Raw genomic sequence first — 24867 nt, forward strand, 5'->3', positions numbered from 1 at the left:
GACCTCCATGCTTTTTCTCTATCTACCGTACGGTATACGACGGCATGCGATGTAATAACCAACGCTTGCTTATATGAAATTGACATTAACATGTTGAACGCGCGCGGAGCGCGCTAAAAATTTTGGTTATTATTTTCGGGCAAGTCGTTACAGCCCACAAATCAAATTGGGCTCCTACGCCCATGACTTCACACATAGACAGTTTTGAGGCTATTCATCCTGGAACGCCATTTTCATGCTCACTGACATGATGTGATATCTGCTGTTTGCTTTACAAATTCGAACAGGCGTGTAGCGAGGAATTTGCCAAGGGAGGGGTGAAGCCTGTAGGCAAACTATCTAAGCGTAGCTCCACAATGAGTTGGCGCGAAGCGTATAATAACACGAAAGTTTGGCCGAAAATGCCTCCCAGTTCGCTGGAAATGGTACTACCCAGGACCATTTGTTGGCGCGAAGCGTACAAGCAAATTTTGGCCGAATATGCCTCCCATGCAGATCGCTGGAAGTGACACTTCCCAGGCCTTGTAAGTTGCATCTAAGCATTTTTTATTTTGAAATTACTAGCGATATCATAAAAAAAAATATGCTCAAAGGGAATGCGTCATGTTCCCTGACGACACGGTCGAGTTCGAGACCAGTCACAGTTGGTTTCATAGCACAATTGTACAATTGTTTAAGGCGTATATACACACACACGCGTTATATTAGACCATATATAGTATATAGATTCATTAGTGAGAGAGGAAAAATGAAAACGTCAAATATGCATATTTGACGTTAAGTTGTCGGTGTAAGGGGTATAGGGCAAGGCGCATGCCCCTTCCGAAATCCTTGATCCGTCACTGGCTACCCTGTGTATATTATAGGGATCAGCGCTGTAATGATGTCACTATTCCTCTTTCTTTTCCCGGTGTCTTGGCGTTTTTCTTTTACGCCCTCCTTTTCTCCCTCTTCTCTCTTTCTTCGCTTTCTTTTCCCTTCCTTCCTCCTCTTTTCCCCCTCTTTTTTCCCTTTTTCTTCTCTTTTTTTCCTCTCCTCTTTTTCTTACCCGGGGGCGCGCCCCCAATATTCCCCTGGATACGCGCCTGGTAGCATATGACTATATAAGAAAGCATGAGGGTTTGAGAGAGGAGGAGTATCTTTGAACTCGTCCTTCAAGTTTGACGGGAAGTGGATTTGTAATGTAAAGTGGGAGTCAGGGAGTAAATTTTGATGACCTAGGCCTATTATATTTTTAGAAATATTTTCCCGGCAAAATATCCGTTGTAAATTAGCCATGATAGGCCTTTAAGTGACAACATTTAGCATAAAAAGGAATAATTATATTTTGAAGAAACCATGTGTTCCATCTATCGTAATGGCTAACATTAATTTGTTATTGTCAATTCTTTTTATAACATTATATTATGTTATGTTGCCCTATATGTATGTTACAGAGCTTACATTTCGCTATTGCGAAGAAAGTCATAAATGTCATCCTTCAAAGTCATGCACAAATTGCTACTTCACCTACACAGACGCCTTCCGTGCACCTCCCTCTTTTTATATGCCCCAATCATATGAGGTTAGTTATTGCGCAACATTTAGAAATCCCCTATGATGAAATAACGGTAAACATAGTTTTGTGTATGATGTCTACACAAAGACACATGATCAATACGTGGACAAGGATTATAGTGGTTAACGAGGACTGCAAACAACCTATACATGGAATAGCAAAATCGACCGCAAAAGAACTTGAAAGAATTTCAAATAGCCTATAGGTGAGTTTCATTCAATTGACTATATTGAACGTTGCGACTTATATATTATGTAAATTTGAGAGGTGTCTATAAAACTTTGTAAGGCAATATATATATATAATGCAATTGACAAACATCTGCTAGGCATACAATGTAAAAATCTTTCACAGACCAAAGAATATTCTCTTCGGATAAATATGATTGGAACTCATGGATACATTAACTTCACTATATATATATACTGTAACATACGCTTTCCTATTAGACTCTTCATGTTGTAAATCGAAAAAAATCAATCATGTTTAATAATGATTCAGTAAATTATTTTAATCATTTGTACTCAGCAGTGGCGTAGGAAGGTACTTTTGAGTGGGGGGGGGGCTGAAGACTGATGGCCGGCCTGGGGGAGGGGTCTAAGGGGAGGGGTGTCCCCCTCCCCTTTGGATTTTTTTTGCATTTCCAGGTGGCCTCAGATGCAATTTGGTACAATATAGCACACTTCAACCCACCCACTCGATTTTGTATATAATTTTGCATTTTCACCTGGCCTTATAGATGCAATTTGGTGTTCCAAATGAGATTTTTTTCTCATTTGGAAATGAAAAAGGGGTTTTCTGACTTGCGAAGCGGGGGGGGGGGCGGAATGATACTTCCGCCCCCCCCATATTTTTTCACTGGGGGGGGGGCTACGCCCTTGGTACTCAGTGAAAACATCCATCAGGTCGGCTACATGAAATTATAACGACCAAAAAAAAACTGATTCTTTATACCACTCCCGCTCCCCATGCACAACCACCCCCAAGGGCGGCGGAACCGGGGGGGCACAGGGGGCACGTGCCCCCCACTTTTCCTCAGGTTAAAAATGTGCCCTTTTTCTACATAAAAATTGAGGTGTCTCATCTCAAGTTAGCAAGAGGCCAGGGAACCAGAATGAACACTCGGGAAGGGCCGTTTCTGGCCATCTGAGGGGCTTGTAAAACCAAAAATATTCTTGTACGCTCCGCGCCAACCGATGGTGGCGCTCCGCTCAGATAGTCGTGCATACAACTTTGCAAATCCTGGCTACGCCCCTGACTTTTAATGAATTTCTGTGGGTCAAACTCAAAGCTATTTCGAATGGAAAAATTTTTGTTAAGATATTAACAAGAAATAAACTCTAATTCGGAAGATTCCTACATTAGCAACTAGCATGATTTCACCTCATTTTGTCTCAAAAGAAAACTTGTTCCTTGTTTCCCAATTTGCACATTGGATATTGCAGTGCTAGTATGCATATTTTCCTTGGGGGGGGGGGCGTTGATGGAGTGATGTGTATACGCAAATAAGATAATACAATAAGAGTTATAAAGGGTACTAAATATAAGGCTGCATCAGTCCAATCGAATTTCTGCAAAGTGCCCTTTGATGTCGGTGCCCCCCAGGTTAAAAGTGCTTCCGCCGCCCTTGACCACCCCCACACATACACTTCCCGATTAAATTAAAAAACATGTTTGTTACTGATAGTAATCAATAAAACAATATATACCCATGGCCCATTTTTGGAACATGAAGGAGAGAAGACCAATTTGTATTCCTCCAAAAACTTTGCAAAAACACTGAAGCCTTCGTATATCAGAGTGGCATCGTGTATATGTAAAATATCTTCGTTGATCATTGTTTTTAATCATGAATATAATATCCACAACTATATCCATTTCTCCGTATATTGCATGACCCCTTAATTACCAATGTATTCCTATATGTAGGGAATGGAAAGCATGTATCCATGAAACTGAAAATTGTAATGCGAATATTGCAAGATCCATTTCAACCTTACATATCACACCCAACCTTTCTCAATATATATAGTTTTATAAGACTTTAACTGGGCCTCCATATACTTACTCCTCCAGCTGCGCCATTGAGAAATAAAATCAGGTTCTACATTTTCACATGAATGAACAACTTTGGAGACCATTTTTCGGTCACCATTCGTTTCGGTAAAAAGATAGCAAAATCCAGTACTTTCAGTGCTCTTTTCATTCACCATATTCTTGGCACAAATATAGTTTTCTTGCCCGTATATAAGAAGCGCAATAGTGCGTTATTTTCCTTCTGCATAAATTACATGATGAAACAATAACGTATTTGATTTGGGAATATGAAATCATCTCGTATTCCATTTTGGATGTTTAGGAATCGGTGTTTGGTCTTCAATTTCTGTTCTCCAAAGGAGACTTCTTTTTGGGGTATAAGTTACTATTAAAGCATTCTTATAACTTTTTGATCATCCACATAAAATATTACAATTTCGGTTATAAAAAATAATATAAAAAACACAAGAGAAGAGGCTTTAATTTGCAACGAATTTTTGCACAAGTTGAATTTTCTTTACCAAGTGCATGGCAAGTACAGTTTGCTCTAATGTTTATTTAAAGTTGAAAAGGTGTTATATAAGTTATGATCAATTAAAATCAACATTAAGTTCTTGCTTGTTCTAATTCAACTAATGCTTTTCATTCGGGTTCTTGTTTGTTATTTAAGTTATTTCATTTTCCATTTCTTCTTGCAAGTTTGACAGTACTTTAGTCATACGTACAAATGACACGCATAGATGATTTTAATAAAGATGAAACAAAAAAGTTGTCACGTTGAATATACGGTCACCATAAGTCCAGTTTTAAATGGCCATGCACAAAACTTATATTTTTACCTAATAATTATCATCTAAAATTTCGTTGCTTGAAGAAGCATAACTTTGTAACAATCCAACATTCTTTGCATCTGAGTTCAATATGTTAGGGAACACGAAGTATCCCCTTATGTCACGGTTAACCATGAATGTTTATTTTTCGACGTCCCCCCGCACACCTAGCTTCTCCAATGAATGAATTATATAGATGTAGATGAATCTGATGTAAGTCAAATTACAATTATTTGGCTTGTTTCAATGGTGATCTCTTAGCTTATCCGTTTTTATTTGGATTTGCCTCTCTTATACCCCCCCCTCCCCGCCCCACTCTTAGAAATTTTTTGTTTGTTTTCATGTTGTGGTGTATAGGCACATCAATGTTTGTTTAGTTGTTCCACTAAACACTTCTTCAATTAAGCGAGTTCATTACTCAATGAACAATCAATCACTACTTTTTTTATATACCATATACATACTAGTATATATAGTTTGGGAACCTTTACAGTTTCAACAGTAAAGTATATATACCGGTACAGGCTCAATGCAAAGCACAAGAGAAATTCAAAAGGAAGTCGTTATAACTGTTAACAAAGTATGTAGGTTAAGCCTATATGTGTTGGTATCATGTTGAGTTCAATCGTCGATTCCCCCGCTAATTGCATTGCTCGGTCATGTATTCAACTAAAGGCCCACATGACGAATACCGCAACCTATTACAACATAAGAATGACTAATATTGAACAGGCCCACAACCTGTTGAGAAATCCGTAACTATACTGGTTGTATCATATAACATATGTTATATGATATAACCAGTACCCATGGATTTCGTTAAAACCTGTAATAGTACGTTCCAACTTTCCAGTTGAGGGTTTCAAGTCTTCCCGATAGCATTCTTGCCATCAAAATTTACTACCAACAATAACTATTTTAAAGAATGTGTCATGAAATACTGTCGGGGTACTTGACATTTTTTTCGGTCGGTCTGGAATAAATAAAATGTCACGAAATATAAAAATGATAATAATAACAATCAGCAGTTATGTTTACGACGCTTAAGCGACCACAAATGTGGGGACAGCCCGCAAGGGCCAGTTATGGATTACAACTTACACGTCGGGTGGCTTCCAATTCAACATTTTATCTCAAATTTGGAATCTGTTAAATTTAGACAGTCATTACAAATGGGAAAAGCGTAGATTTCTCTTGGGTGAAACGCTCACCTTACTATGACCCGGCCGGGTATTGAACCCGGAACTTCCCGATTGCCAGGCCTCATTGCTTCATATGCCACCGCCGCTTTATTCACTCGGCCACAACACCGGTATATAATATAATATGATTGCCCACCCCCCCCCCCCTCCCTCCTGCGGTTATGTGACTGAATAGACATAGGGTTTGTGCAAAGATGTTCCTATACATTAAAGAAATAGTCTCATTTCAGGTTAAAAAAAGTTACTTGAAATTATTATACCGATATGTATTTTAGCTAATTTAATTTAACAACAATGTCGACTAATTTTAAATTCAAGACAGAAGAGAAGGTTGTTGACTATCGCAGAAAAATGGGACTGAGTCCCTCTTTGGATCCGATCTTCAGCCTTCTCATGGATTAGGAAATGGGAGAACTTCGGGCGCTCTCCTGCACCTCCCTGGTCATGGTCCAGCATTGAGCTATAGCTCCATGGATCCAGCAACCCTTTTTGGTTGATGACGTTCCCGCCTGGTTCGTGACAAATCGCAGCATGCCTTATTTCATCACAGAGTCCACAATGACGCCAGTTCTATTTATAGCAAGAAGACATCGATATCATATAACGACGCCACATCGCGCAAACTCTATCGTACACATTCTGTAAAATCAATCAACGACCAAAACAAAGCGTTAAGACCAACGAAAAGTCTAGATATTTAGTGCGAGTCGGACAATATTACGTAGTCCAATGAACAGAAACTGAAGAAAATGTTTAACATACTATTATCACGTTAAGAAAGTGTACTTTGAAGTAAAGATTGTTGGGGAAAAATTGGTGAGTATTGTAAGGTGAGAATGACGGATATCGCTAGGCTTTTTACTCTCACGGTAGGATATCACTAAGGCTATGTAGACTTGTACATAGTATTTCGCAACGTTGACGATCCTACACTCATTATGTGGAAATGCACACAACTGCAGTTACTGTGAAACACAGTACGCATCCGTTTCACGTATGATGATCACAGCAGAACTTTGCCCTTTGGCACCCGGAACTCTGGTGTAGGCTAAGCCTTACTGTAGTGGTCTGTTACGAATACGATGTTAACAAGTGCATACGTAGAATATAGTCTTGTCTATCAGCTGAGACTTGCAAATATTTTAATAGGTCTCAGTCAGTGGTTTCACTTAGGCTTTGTGTAACTAATGGGCATATAGATGCAATATCAAGGAAAACGTTGATTCAAAATGGATTAAAATGGTTAGTCTTAGAAATGATATTACATTTGGTGTCGCTGTTGCAGTCTACTAAAATAAGTTACCATATATATTAGATTTGTGAACATTATTATTAAGATATTCAGCATAACAATTTTTTTCATAATTTCCCCATTTTCATTGTTGATTTGCGATAATAAAGTTAGTTGCATAAAACCTAAAAGATGACTGTACCATCTTGTTCATGGTGGACATGTAAAATTTCTCTGAAGTACTGAGAAGCAACATTTCTTGAGACAGTGAAACTTATACTTTTCATGTCCAATTAAACTAACCTTTGACAATTGCCCATAGTCCATACATAGTAAATATGCCCTGGAATTTATCAAAGTTGAGAGGGCATGTTCCTTGATGTTTGTAGGCCCTCTTTTAGGTCCTGCCTACACAAGCTATTTGAGTAGGCAGTACAGCAATGGTTGGCTCATAAATAAGCAATTTGTCAACTTGCATTTTCTTTAACAATCATTGAGAGTCTGAACTTTGTAAATAATTTTCAGTCCATGAATTAAATTTTCTAATTAAATTAGTTAAAAAATAAATAGGAGTGGTTTTCTTCCATTTCACAGGGATTTTTTTGTTCACCTTGTTCCCATAGTGTCATACAAGTATATATCACTAACTAATTACTGTAGCATAATTTTTTACAAATGAAATATGATAGAACACATTAGGAAAGATCAAACATTAACCATCTGAATTTGCCAACATACAGATCCTATCATAACCCTAAGTACTACTTAACCTTGAAAAGCAAATTATTCTTTTTGTTGAAAAATTGCAGCAAACATGTAATTTAAGCCTAAGGTATGAATTCTTTTTGCAAATTTGGAAGAAATTTGTCTTACATATGATATTGTTAAATTAAGGCAGTATCAATATCACAATCTTACTAGCCCCCCCCCTTTTTTGTTTGACTTAATGCTACTAATATTGTACATTAGAGCCCTGTTGATATTAAAATTTCCATATGGCACAGTATTAAAATTCATACTCTAGAAGTACATTAAAATAATCCTATAAATGTTCAATCAACATGCAAACATGTTAAAATGGTCCTGTTTTGTGTTGACAGAAAATGGCAGTGTTTTTTAGTTTTGCATGTATTGTTTTGTTTAGAATCATTAAAACCAATCAAAAGTATGGATGATAAGTAAGGAAGTATTATAATCAAACAAAATTTTTGCAAAATGAATTGGTTGGCTGGAAAGATTTGGTGGAAAAGAAAAGAGAAGTTAGGCATTGATTGTTTTAAATTGATATTTTATAATCATTTGTGAATTGAATGGGGACCTACTTTTTAAAGGGTAGTATATGATATTTCTAGTTGTCAGAAAGGTGCTTAAAGATCTGAGAGGTTGGAAAAGGACTGTTTGACTGTAACAGTATGATGATGGAAGTGTGTCATGCTAAGTATTTTAATGATAGACAATTAGACATTTTAGAAATATAATTTATTTACAAATGTGTCTTTAGGAAGGATTTCTCGGCTGAGTCTTACACAAAGTATTCCTAAAGTAATGTATTCAATATGATTCATTGTTTTATTGTGACTATAAAGTGAACTCCCTATTTAATAGCATTTAAGTACAGAATGCTGCAAGTGCCCCCTCCACCCCCTCCCTCCACCCCCATTTTATAATGTTGGAACTTTCCAGTTGATAATGAAGAGCTTGAATTTGGGATTTGCCCTAAGGTTTGCTTTAAGGTTGAAAATACCTTTGTTACTTGTATAAAGGTCAGCCCACTTGTCAACAATGAGCTTTAGCTGTGCCCCCATTGGTTCCTTTCATTGTTTGCAAAACCTGTTGAACGATCACAAGCTTTGTTTACTTTAGTGCAAAAGAACAGTCCAGTAGGTATATACTATAGGTAGCACAGCAGAGCATACTGTAAGTGCCTTATTCTGTCTGATGACATGGCTGTGCTATTTAAAGACAGGCAGTGTCTATATAATGGTGCTAACCATTTCATGTTCAAAGTCAAAACAGTTTTGAGAGTCGTGGCTGAACGTCCTCTCAGTGTACCTCATGTGATCTGTGCAATATTTGTGTTTATTTATTTGTTTATATTTGAAGTGTCGTCGTTGTTTTTTGTGTGCTAGTATTTATTTCGCGTGCTAGTATTTATTTCGCGTGTGTAATTTCATCGCCTCCTGGAAAAGCTTTGCCAGAATTATTGATTTTTTTTTAGCTCTGTGTGATCGAAAGTTCAAACAGCTCTTCTTAAAGTCGATTTCATGCTTGCAGCAAGTTTAACAATTTTAAGACCACTATTCGTTTCCTTTATGTCCAAAGCTTCCAAGCTAAGGAAAAACTAAACGAAAGAAAGACATGGCAGACAATAATACAAGTAGTGAGGAAGATGACTTCTGCAGAATATCTGACGGAGGACAGTCTGATCATGAGGACGAAGTGACCGGACAGCTGGACAACCCGAACCAAACTCAACCGAGCACACCACAAATCTCGGAATACTGTCAGGTTGTTTTCCAAAACGTCTCAGAAAGCTACAAACCTGGTATGGTTTGACAATATTTATTTTGTTTTATTACCTGTAATACTGGTATTACATTTTGATATAAGACTCATATAATTAGTTGTTCCTTGTTCGTGTAGTGTTTGTATTGTGGGTAAGTGTGTTGATTAAATTTTGAAAGTTTTTTAAAATTTGAATTTGAAAAAAAATTCTTTGAATTGAATTGAGTTGAAAAAATTATTGAATTGAATTGAAAGAAAAATGAATTGAAAAAAAAGAATTTGAACAATTTTGCAAAAAAAATGAAACAATGATTAAATTTTAAGTGCCAGAGAAAATTAGGTATAATGGCCGTGGGAAACATGGTTGGTGGTGTCTACATTTATCTTCTGAGTTGGATGTTTTGCTACTTTTTTTGTATAACTTGATAGTTGCTTCACCTAATGGGGTTTTTATACGTAAAGGTTATGAAGCTAAAAATGCAATTTTAAACGCTTAGTATGCATTTCTTGTTGTCACCATTTCAAGAAAGAATAATAGTCGGGTAACGGTAGGGACTAACAAAATCCGAAGCCCTCTTTCATAAAAGGCATTGATCCATTGCCGGAAATTTCCATGTGGAATTTAGTGTACAATGCAATGTTTGGAATTCTGGTACTCAAAGTAGGGTTTCTGAAGAGTACAAATCCCAAACTGTTTGTATTGTGCAAAGTATTCACTGATTGCTATAATAAAGTGTGAAAGCTATTTCCATGGCAACTAAAGCAGTGTTGCTATGAATATGTCTGATTGTTATCATACTATCTGTATTATGCCATACTCACGATTTTATGGTAACCATTTAAATTTTTAAAATCATCTGTATTGTTCCAGACTACTGGAAACTAATTTGAAACATCTGTTTAAAGAAGTATTTTGATATTGCAAGGTTTTCTAATCCACATTGCTGTTGTACACTCTGGGAGGGTCGGTTTGGACCACTCTTTAAATTAAGGATGTATATATTATATACCTCCTGATGTTATATATGTGTGTGCTGGCCCCATTTGTGTCTTCTGACATCTCTAGGGGCGGTACAGATTGACTGTTAATAATGTAACACAAAAGTGCTTAAACAATCACAAGAAGATTCACCGTCTTTGTCATTTTTATGATTTGTATTGTTTACAGGTAAACCGTTGGAGTGTTACTACACCCTCTCATCCATATTGGTACCATCTCAGAGGGACTACATTGCAGTATTTAAGGTGGGCTGGAATTCCGTTCGAAGTTACATGACATTCGAGTATGCACCATATCCCAAGAATTGGAAGGCCAACCAGGAATTCAGGCAATGCGTGCTCTTTGGAAGTAAGCAAATTGCAAACTACAGTCATGTTGACATTGACTACTCATTTTCCATGTAGACCTTTGCTATTGCATACTACTTTACAAAAACATTCATAAAATTTGTGGTAAATTTCATTCCATTAATTTTTAAAGCATCAGTCTTCACAACGACATTGTTTCTTCATATTATATTGCCAAACCTCCTCATTTGTGCATTTTATTCTTGGAATAGTCTAAGGCTATAATGATATTATCATCCTCAAATTGTCGGTACTGTGCTTCACTTAAATCCACTTGGAAGAAAGTTTCTATGTATCCCCCCCCCCCCCACCCCACCCCTTAACATTATTCCAAACTGTTAAAGGAGGATTGATTGAAAACTAATATAGTATTTCTTTTTATCTATTGCATACAACTTCATATACTGGAAAATCCCTTTGAAAGGCTCAATAACGTATAACAGTTGTTAGTAAAACAGAAAGAAAGGGAAACATTAAAAAGTGGCAGTAATGCCATCTGAGTCAAAGGTCGACAAGAAGCCGAGCGTTTAACTTCTTTCTGGCGTATTTGGACGGCTGGTTCAACTTCAAATCTCCAAGTGTTTTGATTTCTTTTCTTCTATTTTTTTCTCCAGAGAGTTACGTCCCTCAAGAGGAGGATGGGGAGTTCTACCAGTTCTGCTACATTGATTCGGCCGGCAAGATGAGAGGGGCCAGCACGCCCTTCCAGTTTCTCGAAACGCCAATGGACGACTACATGGAGGTCTCCGATGAAAGCCTCGACATTCTGATGATCCAGACCAAGAAATCTCACAACAGCGAACTGGTGGTTAAGCTCACGGAGGAGCGGGATAACATATCCGCCGAGAAGTCCCAGATGGAGAAAGAGAAGAACCAACTGGTCGGGAAGGTGGAAGAATTGGAGGCCGCCCTCAGTGTCAAGGAAGAAGAGGTCAAAGAGTTTACCGAAAAAGTGGAGGTGAGTAGTATGTCCCCCTTCTCTGGTGTGTATAGATCTGAAATGACGTATTTAATGAAACATGACATTTTGTACATAAGTCTTTATCCACACACATCTCTCTCTCTGACCTGTGTCGCTATTACCTGCCCTCTTTCTCTCAATTATCTGTTTTAGACCTGTGGACCCCCCCCCCCCCCTTCCCCCATTGATACCTGCTGATAATCATTTCTCACTGTTGCTTCACCAAATGTACCACTTCAAAGTTTCACCAGAGCTGCTTTTCGCAAAACTCTATTCAAATGTGATGGTCTCGGTCTTCTGTCCCCGAGTGTTTCATGTTATTGCCCGTCATGCCGTGGTAGATGTCATGTTGGATGCAGTAATGCCATGATGGCATAGATTCTCTTATTAACGATACAATATCTACAACCTAATTATCATATGACCGTCTACAACCATCTCTTCCTCTCTTGTTTGTGGAATAGTCGGTACAAGAGACGCTGAAACAGCTTCCAGTCGTAGAGGGTAAATTAGCAGCCACAGAGAAGGAACTCAGCGAGCTGCTGGCAGAGAAGAAACGTTACGAGGAGTCCCTGCAGCAGACCACAGAGGCGTTTATAGAGGTGCAGGATAACATCAGTCAACTCGAAGGAGAGAGAAACAAGCTGAAGAGAGAACTGGAAGATCTGATCAAGGAGCGAGATGAGTTCAAGGTAAGAGGCCGTCGGGATTAGTCCAGATATCACTGGGAAGTAGGCCGATTAAATGAGAGCTGCAACAGTAATTTGTCAGTTACCTACAAGAAACCCAAGTATATCTTCAGTGTCAGTCTAATTAGACTTATTACATGTCTTGTAGATCCTAATATAGGAAGGAAGTGATTTTACAGTCAAGTGTCCTGTTACTAATTGACAGCGACTTGCACCCTACTCAACATAACGTCTGATGTGTATTTAACACTTCAGTCAATCGAAGAAACAGAAAAGATGTGAACAAATTTTTTTCCTGCCCCTACCCCTCCCCCTACTCCAGAAGAGAAAGAGGGAAAAAAGAGAGAGAAATTGAAAGGAATTCCACTTAAAAAGAAAAATTGGTGTTTGTTGATCTAAGAGTTCATTTTTTTCTCTTTTGGCTGTTGTATCTTATCGTAGGGCCAATTTGCCTCCAGTGAACATGAGAATGAAACATTGAGAGTTGAAATCGATAATCTGAAGCATCAGCTGATGGAAGTAAACGAACAGAATCAGATCATCTTAGCGAAGGAGGGAGCCATCAAGGAGGAGAAGCAGAAGGTGGAACAGCAGCTGCTGGTAGCATCTAGCGACCAGGTAAGAACCGAGTAGTATGTGGTCAATGTCAATGTTAGTGTGAGTGTGTCAGTAAGAATCTAGCGACCAGGTAAGAACTGAGTAGTATGTGGTCAATGTCAATGTTAGTGTGAGTGTGTCAGTAAGAATCTAGCGACCAGGTAAGAACTGAGTAGTATGTGTGGTCAGTGTCAATGTTAGTGTGTGTGTCAGTAAGAATCTAGCGACCTGGTAAGAACAGAGTAGTATGTGTGGTCAGTGTCAATGTTAGTGTGTGTGTCAGTAAGAATCTAGCGACCTGGTAAGAACAGAGTAGTATGTGTGGTCAGTGTGAATGTTAGTGTGTGTGTCAGTAAGCATCTAGCGACCTGGTAAGAACCGAGTAGTATGTGTGTCGGTAAATGTAGATGTGTGTCAGTATGAATGTGAGTGTGTTCCTGTATGTGACTATATGCACAATATGAATTGATTATATGTGTTGGTATGAATGTGAGTGTGTTTTAGTGTGAATGTGTTCCAGTATGAGTGTGACTATATGTTTAAGTATGAATTGATTATGTGTGTCTGAATGAATGTATATAAGTGTGTCTGTGTGTGTGTATATATGTGTGTCAATATGAAAAGTGTGCGTCTTCCAGTCTGAATGTGAGTATAGATAGTACCCATTAATAAGTAGCATTTATTTTAGAATCTCTCTAAAGTGCTGAAAATGAGAAGTGTTGCTATTACTCATTTATCTAACTTTTACCAAACTTCCTGTGTCTCTTTCTTAGGACAAAAATTACATGTCTGCTTTATTAGAAAATAATGGCTTCCTTCTTTGTTATTTACTCAACAGGATCACAAACAGATGTTGGAAGCTCAAGTCATGGAGTTGGAGACATCTCTCAGAAAGTCTGAGGAGAGGAGCAACAAGTTGAACGTGCAGATTAAAGCCATGGGTGATTTCCATGTCAAACTCACTGAGGATTACGAAGTAAGTGACCTCAAATAAATTGAGATGAGTGAATACTGGGATGTTTACCTACACCCTCCCCCCCCCCCACCTTCTGCCTAAACACAAAAAGTGGAGAAGAAATTGAAATTTGTTAAAGAGTTAACAAGTTAACAAGAGTTAACAAGGTAGCAAATGAAAGGACAATAGGGAGAATTACAGCTTGTCATGCTCTTGATTCATGCTTGCTTGCATTGTCATAGTTAAAGATATGTATGTATGTATGTATATTAGATCCTCCTGCAAGCAGGAACTCGCGAAGAAGCCTCATTGGCTTATCAAAGCCGCAAGCTGACCGAAGTCAGTCTCTTACATTCATATTTAACGTCCATGATTATGAATTGTCAATTGTCAACAACTCTGTAATTGGACGACATACATTAATATTGGAGTGACTCGAACCGGGGACCTTATGATTGGAAGGCACCGGCGTTAACCACTGAGCTAACACTCCTACCACTGAGACTCCTTAGTTAGTTAAAGATATGTCCCCTTGTGCAAACAATAATATATCTGTTTGGAATATAATAATGAAAATAGAACCAAACTACCTTATTGTATAGTAACGTACACAGTGATCTGGCATAATTGCTGCATGTTATCGTAACGTCTTGCTATTTCAGACCACAAAGATCGAGTGTGACAGTCTGAAGAGCAGACTGACTCGTCAGGCGGATGACTTTGTTCAGAAACAGAAGAGGATGGAGCAGCACATGGCTCTGCTAAAACATCAAGGAAACGAACAGAGGGATCTTTTGGAGGAACAGGTCATGGCCCTGAAAGAGGGAATCCAAAAACTAGCCAAGGTACGTAACAGACTGTGGAAGAGACTTCTCAGATGAAGTTTAACATCTCGTCACTGCCCCTTGGACTCCTGCCTCTCCTCTCATCTCCTCCCCCCACTCCCCCAGAAAGCACAGACATGATATAATAACAAAAAGAAATATTAGAAAATCAACAAACTTTACTGGATCTCACATGATTTATCAAAATTTATCAATTTGACAATTTGCAGTAAAATGATAAATTGATCACTGACCATATTTCTCCAATTTGACATTTTGCAACAGATGAGTTTAAGCTAAGCAAAGTCATCATTTCAGGTGATCACCTATAAATCTTGTTAATTCAACATTTTGCAGCAAAATGATGGAATTCTATCAACATTGCAGAAAAAGATCTGAACGTTGTTGTTCTAAGCAGTATTTTAACATAACTTTAACTGTGGTCGTCTGTTACTTCTCTTACGAATTAAATGTCTGTTTGACCAACTGTCAGATTCTTGGAAACTAACTTGTTAATTGTTTTCCCTTGTTTTTATTCACCCCCACCCCCCCCCCCCTCTGTAGGAGAAAGAGAATTTTGTCCAAGGCAAGATGGGATCAGAGGAAGCATCACACATTGCAGTGAAGAGCTTCAAAGACAAGGTGACGAAAGCTAACCGCAAAGCAGAGGAAGAGAGTCGCAAACGACAGCAGTTGCAACAAGAATTGGTAGGTTCAATTAAATATTGGTCTGTTTTGTAGATGTCTGAAAAGACCATCGTCAAACAGGATAAATAGATCAGTGAATTGATTTCGGTGATATTTAGTGAGAGCCCCAATGGAATATTTGGTGTCTTGTTGTAGGATATCTGTAATCGTATTCAAGTGTTTGCCGTTATCCAACCCGATTATCTCTCACTGACTGACAGGCACTCTGGAGTCACGTTGTCGTCATGTTAGTCATCCGCGTAGCTCAGGCATTTCTCCAAGAAATGAGCTAGAGCAAGTTTTGATTAAACAACCAGACACGCGGCTGGACACGAACTGTTTTCTTTTGTGAAAGCACCGACTACATCAATGTTTAGTTTTTGAAAAGCGCAGTCTGAAATGCATGCGCTCGAGCCTGCTCTTCTCTGACTACTTAAGCTGTCAGGTCAACTATATGTTAATTTCGTTTTGGATGTACTCTTTCTTTTAGCTTCAGACCAAAGAAGCTTTCCAGACTGAAAAAGATGCTTACGAGAAGCAGGTGGAACATTATAGGAGGAGGTGTGCAGAATGTGACGAGGAGAGGGATCAACGAGTGAAAGATGCAGGAAAAGAGATCAACAGTCTGAAAGTCCGTCTCGAGATGGCCCGGGAGGAGTACAAGATACTCTACAGAGAGGTCCGAAGTTCGGAGAACGGTCGTCCAAAAGAAAGACGGGGCGAAGAAGTGGAAAGTCCGATAAGAAGAGGTAAGAAGGACAATAATCACACTTTAAATATCTGCAGGTATCAAAGTGTAGCTCATAACAAAGGAGGTATAATACTTCAGATAGCATTCACAGTTTCAGTATCATTTGTCTTGCAAATAATACTTCCTCTCTGGAAGTAATCTATTTACAAATATAAAGTGGGAAAAAAATGGTATCAGAGCCACTTGCAGAAAACTCTTTTAAATCTGTCAGTCTGTCTGTTTGGCTGTCAGTCCTTTCCCTCTTTTAATTCTGTAATAAGTACTTAGTGTTTCGATGATAAACATTTACATGGTCCTAGTTGGAACAGTTGCAAGGATATTTTTGCAAACAAGACAATCGTAGCAAGTATTGCAGTAAAAAGAGCAAACAAAACCAAAACCAAAAAAAACCCAGCAGTTCAAACATGCGGCCAATCTCAGTAAATTAATCTGAATTTTTTAATCGATGTCACAGAATCAGAGACCGTGCAGTCTGCCCCGCCTCCCGAACTTGATCAGAGCTACGAATCCAGGGATATGACGTTGAACATGGAGGAGATGAACAGACAGCTGTCTCAATTGACGCTGCAGCTGGAAAAGAGAAACAAGAAAATCACCCATTACCAGACCTTGTACGAAGTAAGTCAAAGAACACGGAAAAAAAAAACGCCAAATAATTGGGGTGTAGCCATTGCAGGGTCGATGTAGGGTCACATTATTATCTTTGCGGTAGTCTAACCTGTTAACCTAAGCTTAAATTATGTAAACTTTACCCTATCATGGGTTTTTAAAGATCGCTAACATGTCTTGGTCCTATTTGTGAATGAATGAAGAAACATGTATTTGGAGGGTGAGTCCCTCTGGCTATAAATGTATTTATTTTGGTCTCACCAATCAAAAATGTCAATGGGTTGACCCCCGGGTGACCTTTGTGTGTGAAGTTATACAAGTTCAAAGTTAATTTTTAGACATTTAATGCAATTGACTCCCAGTGCCAAGGTCTGACATGATTGATATTTTGGGACAAGTTGTGAATGGGGTGGTGGAACATTTTCAAACTTAACGGTCATGTGATCTGAGGTCACCAATGTTATATCTTTTGACCCGCTTGTAGGTGACCTTATATTTCTTATATTTTTGACGCCATATTCAGATCTCAAAAGTGCCTTCCGATCGCAATTTGTGATCACAAAATTGTTGGCTATAGTGTTGGTTACTTTATGGGTACGTGTAGGACCACAACTACTTGGACTATTTGAGCCCAATCTTGCTATGATAATATTATGTGTATTGTCATATTCCCCTATGCAAGGAACCACAGTGCCCTTGGGCTCTTGTTAATAATTATTGTTAAGTTATTTATTTCTGTAATTCTTAGGATGCAATATTTTTTAGACTGTAATATTTTTAAGTTGTATTATTATTTGCGATTCTGTGCAGTGCTTTGAGATCATTCTTTTGATGTAAAGCGCTATATAAGAATAAATTATTATGATTATTATTTATGATTATTTGATGTTTACAGGAAGAGAAAGTGAAGAGCAGGAAGTCTGAGAACCTCTACAAGGAGATGCAGGAGACCAAACGAATGAACGAAAGTGAGATGAGGAATAAATACCGAGAGAAACAGGTGATTATTTCATTTGTTTCTGTTTTTAAAGGTTTTAAAGCTGATGTAACAGTTGGGAAACGTTTTGGGATGGTACTTAATTATATTTTGATGCGATTTTATACCTTTTACACTCTCTTCTTTTTAATACTTATAATCCCAGACAATTTGTGGCTCATCATCTTTATCCTTCCCGCCTCCAACCGTCCCCCCAGCTATTGAATTTGATCATGTTTGGGTTAGACAGATAGTTTGGAGTTGTTAATAAAGATGTTTTTTTCATCTGTTTGAGAATAGATAATAACGGTTTTGCATAATAATCACCTGATAAGAAGAAGTTCGATTTGATGGGGGTGGGGGTGGGGGGGAGAGGAGAAGTAATGGAGGGAGGGGAGATGATATGGATTGAGGTGTTTTTTATCTCCCATACACCTGTATTAGTCTCCCATTACAACCTTTTCAGAGCGAAATTATTCACAACCGTGGTAGTTTCAACAAAACTGGTCGAGGGTTGATATTTTTGCTGGCTTCAAGAAGGGAGCGGGCAATGCTGTTGCAATAATAAGGACAAGCAATCAAGGCCTAGAGCATTCTTCTTCTTCTTCTATTGAAGCTGCTTTTGTTTCCATTGCAGGCGGAAGTGGCTCATTGGCAAGAGAGATTCAACAAAATGCATGACGATTACTTGAAGACTAAACATGCCTATGAGAGTGCAAAGTTGGACAAAGAACTGATTCAATCGGTCAAGGGTGCCGCTCCGCAGCCTCCGCCAAAAGATCGGCGTGACTCGTCGTCGTCATCACCATCATCGTCACCATCTCGCATGGTACCCCGCCCTCCCCCACTGAAATACCCCAACCCTCCGCAGCCTCGGCCAAAAGATCGGAGTGACTCATCGTCATCACCATCATCGTCACCATCTCGCATGGTGCCCCGCCCTCCCCCACTGAGATTCGGCAACCCTTACGAAACCACTGCCAGCGAGGAATGTTCCATCCCCGTGATATCTCCCCCCGGTAAATACCGCACCCCGTATCCTCAAAACTCGTCAAGTGTACAGTCCATCGACATCAAGAACCCTCCCGGTAATCTGCCGATGCCTCTGCAACCCCAACAGACCCCAGAGGCAAAATTACTCTCTGTAAAGGCATCGTTGCAGCAGGATAATAAGATTGGTAAGGGCAACTGCAGGACGCCCACTGCTCCTCCTATGGGACCAGAAGAGGAAGACGAGGACATCTACGGAGCAGGATGTAGTGAGGTGAGGAGAGACGGGCAAACGTTCCCTACCGACGTGGAGAGTGATGGAGTCCCAAGTGATCAAGTCAGGTAAGCTTCCCCCCACCCCCCCCCCTTCCACCTTAACCAACCATAATGAATTTGATATTGGAAGTTTGTGTTTTAAGCTGAATATGGTCGTTGTTATTTCTATCACTTAAGCATTAGTGGAATAGTTTTCATGCTATTAAACTAAATTGGCTTCCCCAGATATCTCACTAAGTCAGGACCTCTGTTTGACACAATATACCGAAGTTGTGAACTGATAATAGCAGCAACAGTATCACCGTGAGCTAATCACTGATGGTGATTGGACAATGAATTAAATTCATTCATTCAAGCATTCATTTTATTCTTTCGTGGTTTGACTGATAACATTCATACATCATTTCATTCTATGTTGAAAGGTTTAGGGAATATTGATGATCATGTAGTGATATTGTTTAATTTATATGGTAATTTTGGTATGTACTACCTGTATGATGAAAAAAATCCATATAACGGGTATGAATGTGCCATCCAATACCGGTCAACGGGTTAGAATGTAACACTATGCATTTCTACTCTATTCTCTTTACAGGCCACCGAGTCCTGTCTTTCACGATGCTCAAGACTTTCCTGCAGGTAGTAAAACCTGTGAACAGTGTCACATAGAGTTTCCTGCATCAATATCTGACGAGGAGTTAGCGAAACACATGCAGTCTCATTTTACCTACGAATGTGAAGTATGTGGGTGGCATGCTGACAGAGAAACGACATCAACACAGGAGTTACAGAGACACAGAGAAAGCCATGAAGTAGATGAGGATCTCAGAAAGTATTGTCCCTTCTGTCGAACCTTCTTCAAGGATAAGACACCCGAACAGGTGGTTGCTCATGTTCACACCCATATTACAAATTAAGATCTGAAGTTGTACCGGTATATTGCAGGTAATGATGTCTCACCATTACACGATGATAAGACATGATTCGGTGAAGATAACTTTCTGTATATTCAGAAGGTGGAATGTTGTAATAAATGATATAAAACTATTCTTGGAAATTATCATCAAAACTAAAATAAAATATTTTGTGTGTAATAGTTTGACTGATTGATTCAGTTAACTTGTCTTGTTTTGTTCTTTAGCTTGAAATTCTTTAGCTTGAAATTCTTTAGCTTGAAAATACACTTCAAGTATATACAAAAATGCACTTGTGATATGTTGCTTGCTTTCTTCAAGAAACTGTTTGCTATTTTTCATTGTAAAATATGTGAAAATATGATTAAACACTGGACAACTTATTAAGGGAGTTTATAGCTGATGGTAAGAGGGTTACCTACTTATAACATTTCACCATTTCTTACATGTCAAAGGTCAACTTGGAAGGTTTTAAAGAGAAATCAAGGCATTTAACATGGTCAAATCAAGGTTTATCTAGAAATAGATTAGAAAAAGATAAAAATGCACTTGTGAATGACACTTGCTTGCTTCAAGAACTATGTTATTTTTCATTGTAAAAATATGTGAAAATGAGATTAAACACTGGACAACTTATTAAGGGAGATTATAGCTGATGGTAAGAGGGTTACCTACTTATGACATTTTCACCTTTTCTAACATGTCAAAGGTCAAGTTGGAAGGTTTTAAAGAGAAATAAAGGCATTTAACATTGTCAAAACAAGGTGTAGCTAGAAATAGATTAGAAAAAGATAAAAATGCACTTGTGAATGATGCTTGCTTGCTCCAAGAACTGTTATTTTTCATTGTAAAAATATATGAAAATAAGATTAAACACAGGACAATGTATTATGGGAGATTATAGCTGATGGTAAGTGGGTTACCTACTTATAACATGTTACCTTTTCTGACATGTCAAAGGTTAAGTTGGACTTCAAATTGTGTTTAGAAATATGTTTCCATTGTCAATTATCTTTCTATGTTGCTGCTTGCTTCAGTTTGGCTAAATGGACTACAGATTTGCTTTTTTCTTTTTCTTTTGTGATAACAGCCACAAGTTATTTCTTTTTCTTTTGTGATAACGGCCACAAGTTATAGAATTTATGTACATTTTCTTTAATGTTGTTTCAGAATACTACATATAGAGATAAAATCTGTTTATTTTGTGAAGTCTCTGATGTATTCACCACAATGTTAAAGATAATTCTAATCTGCCGCGAAGATTTGATCGTTATTGTATGTAACAGTTTGAAGATATGTATGAACATCTGCGTTCCTAGATTGTCATAAGAAACAGAAAACTGGAAAAGCTAAGATATTTCAAAGCTAAGAGCTTTTGAGTTATTATTATATTAGGTAATATTCACATATCAATTGTACAGTTATTCTTTCAGGCTCTATAACATGTTATTTTCAATAATTTGTGTTGGGGGTGGATGGGTGGGGAGAGCTTTAGTAGAGGAAAATATACCTTACAGGAAAAATTAGTCAGAATCTAATAGCAAGACAAAAAGGTTATTTGAAAATTCCTGTTCAACACAATTGCACAATGACATTTCATCTGTGAGGAAATAGTGGGTTACATTTGTAGAAATAGACTGCATGAATAACTTTAAGTACGAACGAACGTTGAAACTCTTTCATAGACTACTTATTAGATCTCTTCTTGCCTTTGTTCTGTAACTATATAATCTGGATTTTTATGGTCTTGTTTTGCTCCCTTTTTCTTATTAATTATATATTTTTCAGGGGTTAAGTGGAAAATTAACTACAGCTAACCAATATTTTCAACCTCTTTTCATTAGGTTTAAACTCAACGCAAACACTTATTTACACCTGATTGACTGATGTGCACTTGCAAATCTCCATGTACCTATCATTCAAGTTAATAAGTTGTATCACAGTTTGTTTCACAGTTGTATCACAGTATGTTTTCTTAAAGGAAAGGGAGGGTGGTTGATGTACCATACGACTATCACATAATCAATTTGTGAGCAAAGTGAAGGAATATTGCATACAGTAATTTTAGTTTTTGAACATATGAATTTTGCTGTTGATTCTATGATGAACATTGATACTTCTATGTTGATAATACTTAAACTACTATGAAAAGGCTGACAAAAAGATGATTGAATCCAATTTCATCAATTCCACTCATGAACTGGAAACATTCAGGGAGTCTTGATTGGCCAAAACTTGGATCAATAGCAATCTTTCTCTGAACAGCACTTTGGAAGGTTGTCAAAAGCAGAAGACAAAACTCAACCTGCTCTTAGTTTAGTCGACAGCAAACATTTTTGGTCTTTTTTTTGTGGTGAGAGAATAAATGTACACCGAATTTAAATAAATATGTGATAAATATAAATAAACTTTAGAATAACATGTTACTTCTCTTTAATAGTATTTTCGTCTTTTATCTCAGAAGAGGGAAGTGGGGGGGGGGGGGTGGGGCTGGGGATAGGGAGACTACCCATAGGCATTGGAATGACACAGCTAAGATGGCAAAGGTAAGGTTATTGAAATAAAATCAACATTATCAAAGTGATATCTTTTTCACCTCATGGTTTAATACCTGACTTCAAGAACAGAAATGGTTTACAGGTACATTGTATCGAGCAAACATCTACATTGCAGATTCTAATAATAATCAAGGTGTCTAGAATACATTGAGAAACGAATAGTTACATCCGGTGTCATTCAAAAGTCTCACATAGTAATAGCTTTATCAAGGTGGAAATATGGACCAATTCAAACTTACGTAGACTCATTTACATGCAGTATTTGGTAGTTAGAGGCACTGTGCTTAAGAATCTTGAATGTCTGTTGACATGTTCTAATACAATCTCGAACACTCCTTTACAAATAAAATATTCCTACAATACGTAATGTTCCTAACAAGATGCTGAAGTGACTTGTTTAAGAAAAGTATTGAAAAGGCTTGTGATGTAACCTATTCAACATCGTTGGTCAGCATTGTTAGGAAGGGAATTGCAAAGATGGAACCCTTACACAGAAAAGTCAATCTGAGGGCTTTTTGTTTGCACAGCAAATAGTTACAATACTGACATCCTTTTGTGCAAGCTTCAGGGGAAACCCCTACAAAATATTAATTGTTCCCTTCTAAGAATTTTCAGGCTATACAATTAAACAATATATAGAATCATTACAGTGTTTAAACATATCTCGTTTATTTTGCAAGTGAGCAAGCCTGATACCACCCCTCCATCACTCCTAGAAGTACAAGGTACACGAATAGGAATACATTTTGTTTTATTATTAGATGATATCATAATACACTTATTATTAACCTACCTGCTAGTGGACGGCAGTGATTTACACACAAATTCAAAACAAAATGGCATCTATGCTATGACTGCCAACCAGTCAAGAAAACAATGACAAAACTCATTTTTATTTCAAACTATGAACATCTTTAGTATACACCACGTTATAAGTAAAGTATAAACAATAATACTTGTTTTTTTAAAACTGAAAGACTCAGATACCATACATTTTATGCCTATTTACAAGAAATAATACAATTCTGTGTGTAGATTATCTTTGGCCATTACTAAGGAATACATTAACATTTAATTATTTAGATTTTTTCAGATTTAAAGGTCTCCTCCCACAGAAATAAAACCCGATTTGTCAATCCATTGATAACATGAAACCTGGACAACACAGTGTTTGGCAATAGAATCAATACTGTGTGTGGATGTGCCACACTATTCCACTAGCTGAGAATTGTTTGCAGAAACTCACGGGCAAACGACCTGGCATGACACATGTTCAGTCATTATGGCAAACATGTGCTCCACTTGGCAGGTAAACTTGCCACAGAAATAAGCCATTCGTTAGCACATGTGACATTGGTGCAGTCATTCTTTTATATGTATGTATTTTAGATCCTCCTGCAAGCAGGAACTCACGAAGAAGCCATCATTGGCTTATCAAAGCCGCAAGTTGACCGAAGTCAGTCTCTTAGATTTATATTTAACGTCCATGATTATGAATTGTCAATTGTCAACAACTCTGTAACTGGACGACATACTGGGGACCTTATGATTGGAAGGCACTGGCATTAGCCACTGAGCTAACAGTCCTATTCTATATGGTCAAAGCCCATGGGCCTTGAGAGCCATGGTCAGTTATGTCACTGGGTTCGCTTTTTAATTCTTATAAATTCATGGTACATCCATTGGCATAGAATGTATTTCCAAAATTGAGAATACATTATGACCCTGGGCCCAGAGACTGTTCCCCCCCCCCCCCCCTTCGTCCCACTTTTAAGGCTTGATCGAGCAACAAAACAGTCCAAGAGAGCGAAATATGGAAAACAGGGTGGGGTTCCCACTCTAATACTTCACTATACAAGTAGTCTATGTAGATCCTGATAGGAGCCTACGTTCGGAGAGCTAGACGTGCTTTCTCCAGGATGTCCTTCCTCATGCGAGGATAGTTGGAGTGTACAGAGAGTACCTTGTGACAGATATCAATAGCGTCCACATACTTCTTGGCTTTCATGTAGTTGAAGGCTAATTTGTAGCCTGAAATGTAAAAGATAAAAATAAACAATTTAAGGGTCACATTTCAATGTGAGAGAAGCATAAATAAGACAACAAAAAATTGACAAAAATTTAAAATTAAGCAATATACTTTAACAAACGACTTCAAACATTGATAGCTCAGAATGGGTGTATGAGCACAAATGTGAAGGGGAATTATGGGACTAAAATGAATTATGGGACAAAAATGAAACTTTCAGAAAGGTAGAAGAAAGTTAAACATATTTTGACATAGTTTCAAGAAACAAAACAAGCTGCATACAAATCAATGCAATGATATTGTCAAACAGAAACACCATCTGTATTCCATTGGTAGACACT

The 24867-nt window shown here is 38.0% G+C and overlaps 2 protein-coding genes across 6 annotated transcripts in view; one reads left to right on the forward strand and one right to left on the reverse strand.

The window, feature by feature from the left end:
• Positions 1-1636: 1636 nt before the first annotated feature.
• On the forward strand, positions 1637-22360 carry LOC139966483 (uncharacterized). 3 transcript variants are annotated; one of them, XM_071969533.1, is made up of 14 exons: positions 1637-1763; positions 9181-9403; positions 10532-10711; positions 11325-11668; positions 12136-12363; positions 12802-12978; positions 13796-13933; positions 14575-14757; positions 15301-15444; positions 15914-16172; positions 16629-16792; positions 17679-17783; positions 18397-19091; positions 19621-22360. In XM_071969533.1, the coding sequence occupies exons 2-14, from the start codon at positions 9217-9219 to the stop codon at positions 19940-19942; spliced, it is 3126 nt and encodes a 1041-aa protein (XP_071825634.1). In that variant the 5' UTR covers positions 1637-1763; positions 9181-9216; the 3' UTR covers positions 19943-22360. The 3 variants fall into 3 exon arrangements, with proteins under 3 accessions (XP_071825634.1, XP_071825633.1, XP_071825632.1); XM_071969532.1 differs by lacking the exon at positions 1637-1763 and adding an exon at positions 6241-6457; XM_071969531.1 differs by lacking the exon at positions 1637-1763 and adding an exon at positions 6241-6443.
• Positions 20174-24867, reverse strand: part of LOC139966482 (tetratricopeptide repeat protein 21B-like) — a 44175-nt gene continuing 39481 nt past the window's right edge. For all 3 annotated transcript variants that reach the window (XM_071969530.1, XM_071969528.1, XM_071969529.1), the window contains exon 33: positions 20174-24528. In XM_071969530.1, the coding sequence (XP_071825631.1) occupies positions 24383-24528 (146 nt within the window). In that variant the 3' untranslated portion in view covers positions 20174-24382. The remainder of the gene's footprint in view (positions 24529-24867) is intronic.

Source organism: Apostichopus japonicus, chromosome 4 (assembly GCF_037975245.1).
Source record: "Apostichopus japonicus isolate 1M-3 chromosome 4, ASM3797524v1, whole genome shotgun sequence".
Taxonomy (NCBI): domain Eukaryota; kingdom Metazoa; phylum Echinodermata; class Holothuroidea; order Aspidochirotida; family Stichopodidae; genus Apostichopus; species Apostichopus japonicus.

Excerpts from the sequence above, each read along its gene's own strand:
- LOC139966483 (XM_071969533.1), top strand. The coding sequence starts at position 9,217 with ATGGCAGACAATAATACAAGTAGTGAGGAAGATGACTTCTGCAGAATA. Across the intron at positions 9,404-10,531 it reads CTCAGAAAGCTACAAACCTG|GTAAACCGTTGGAGTGTTAC; the intron begins GTATGGTTTGAC and ends TATTGTTTACAG. Across the intron at positions 16,173-16,628 it reads GGAAAGTCCGATAAGAAGAG|AATCAGAGACCGTGCAGTCT; the intron begins GTAAGAAGGACA and ends TCGATGTCACAG.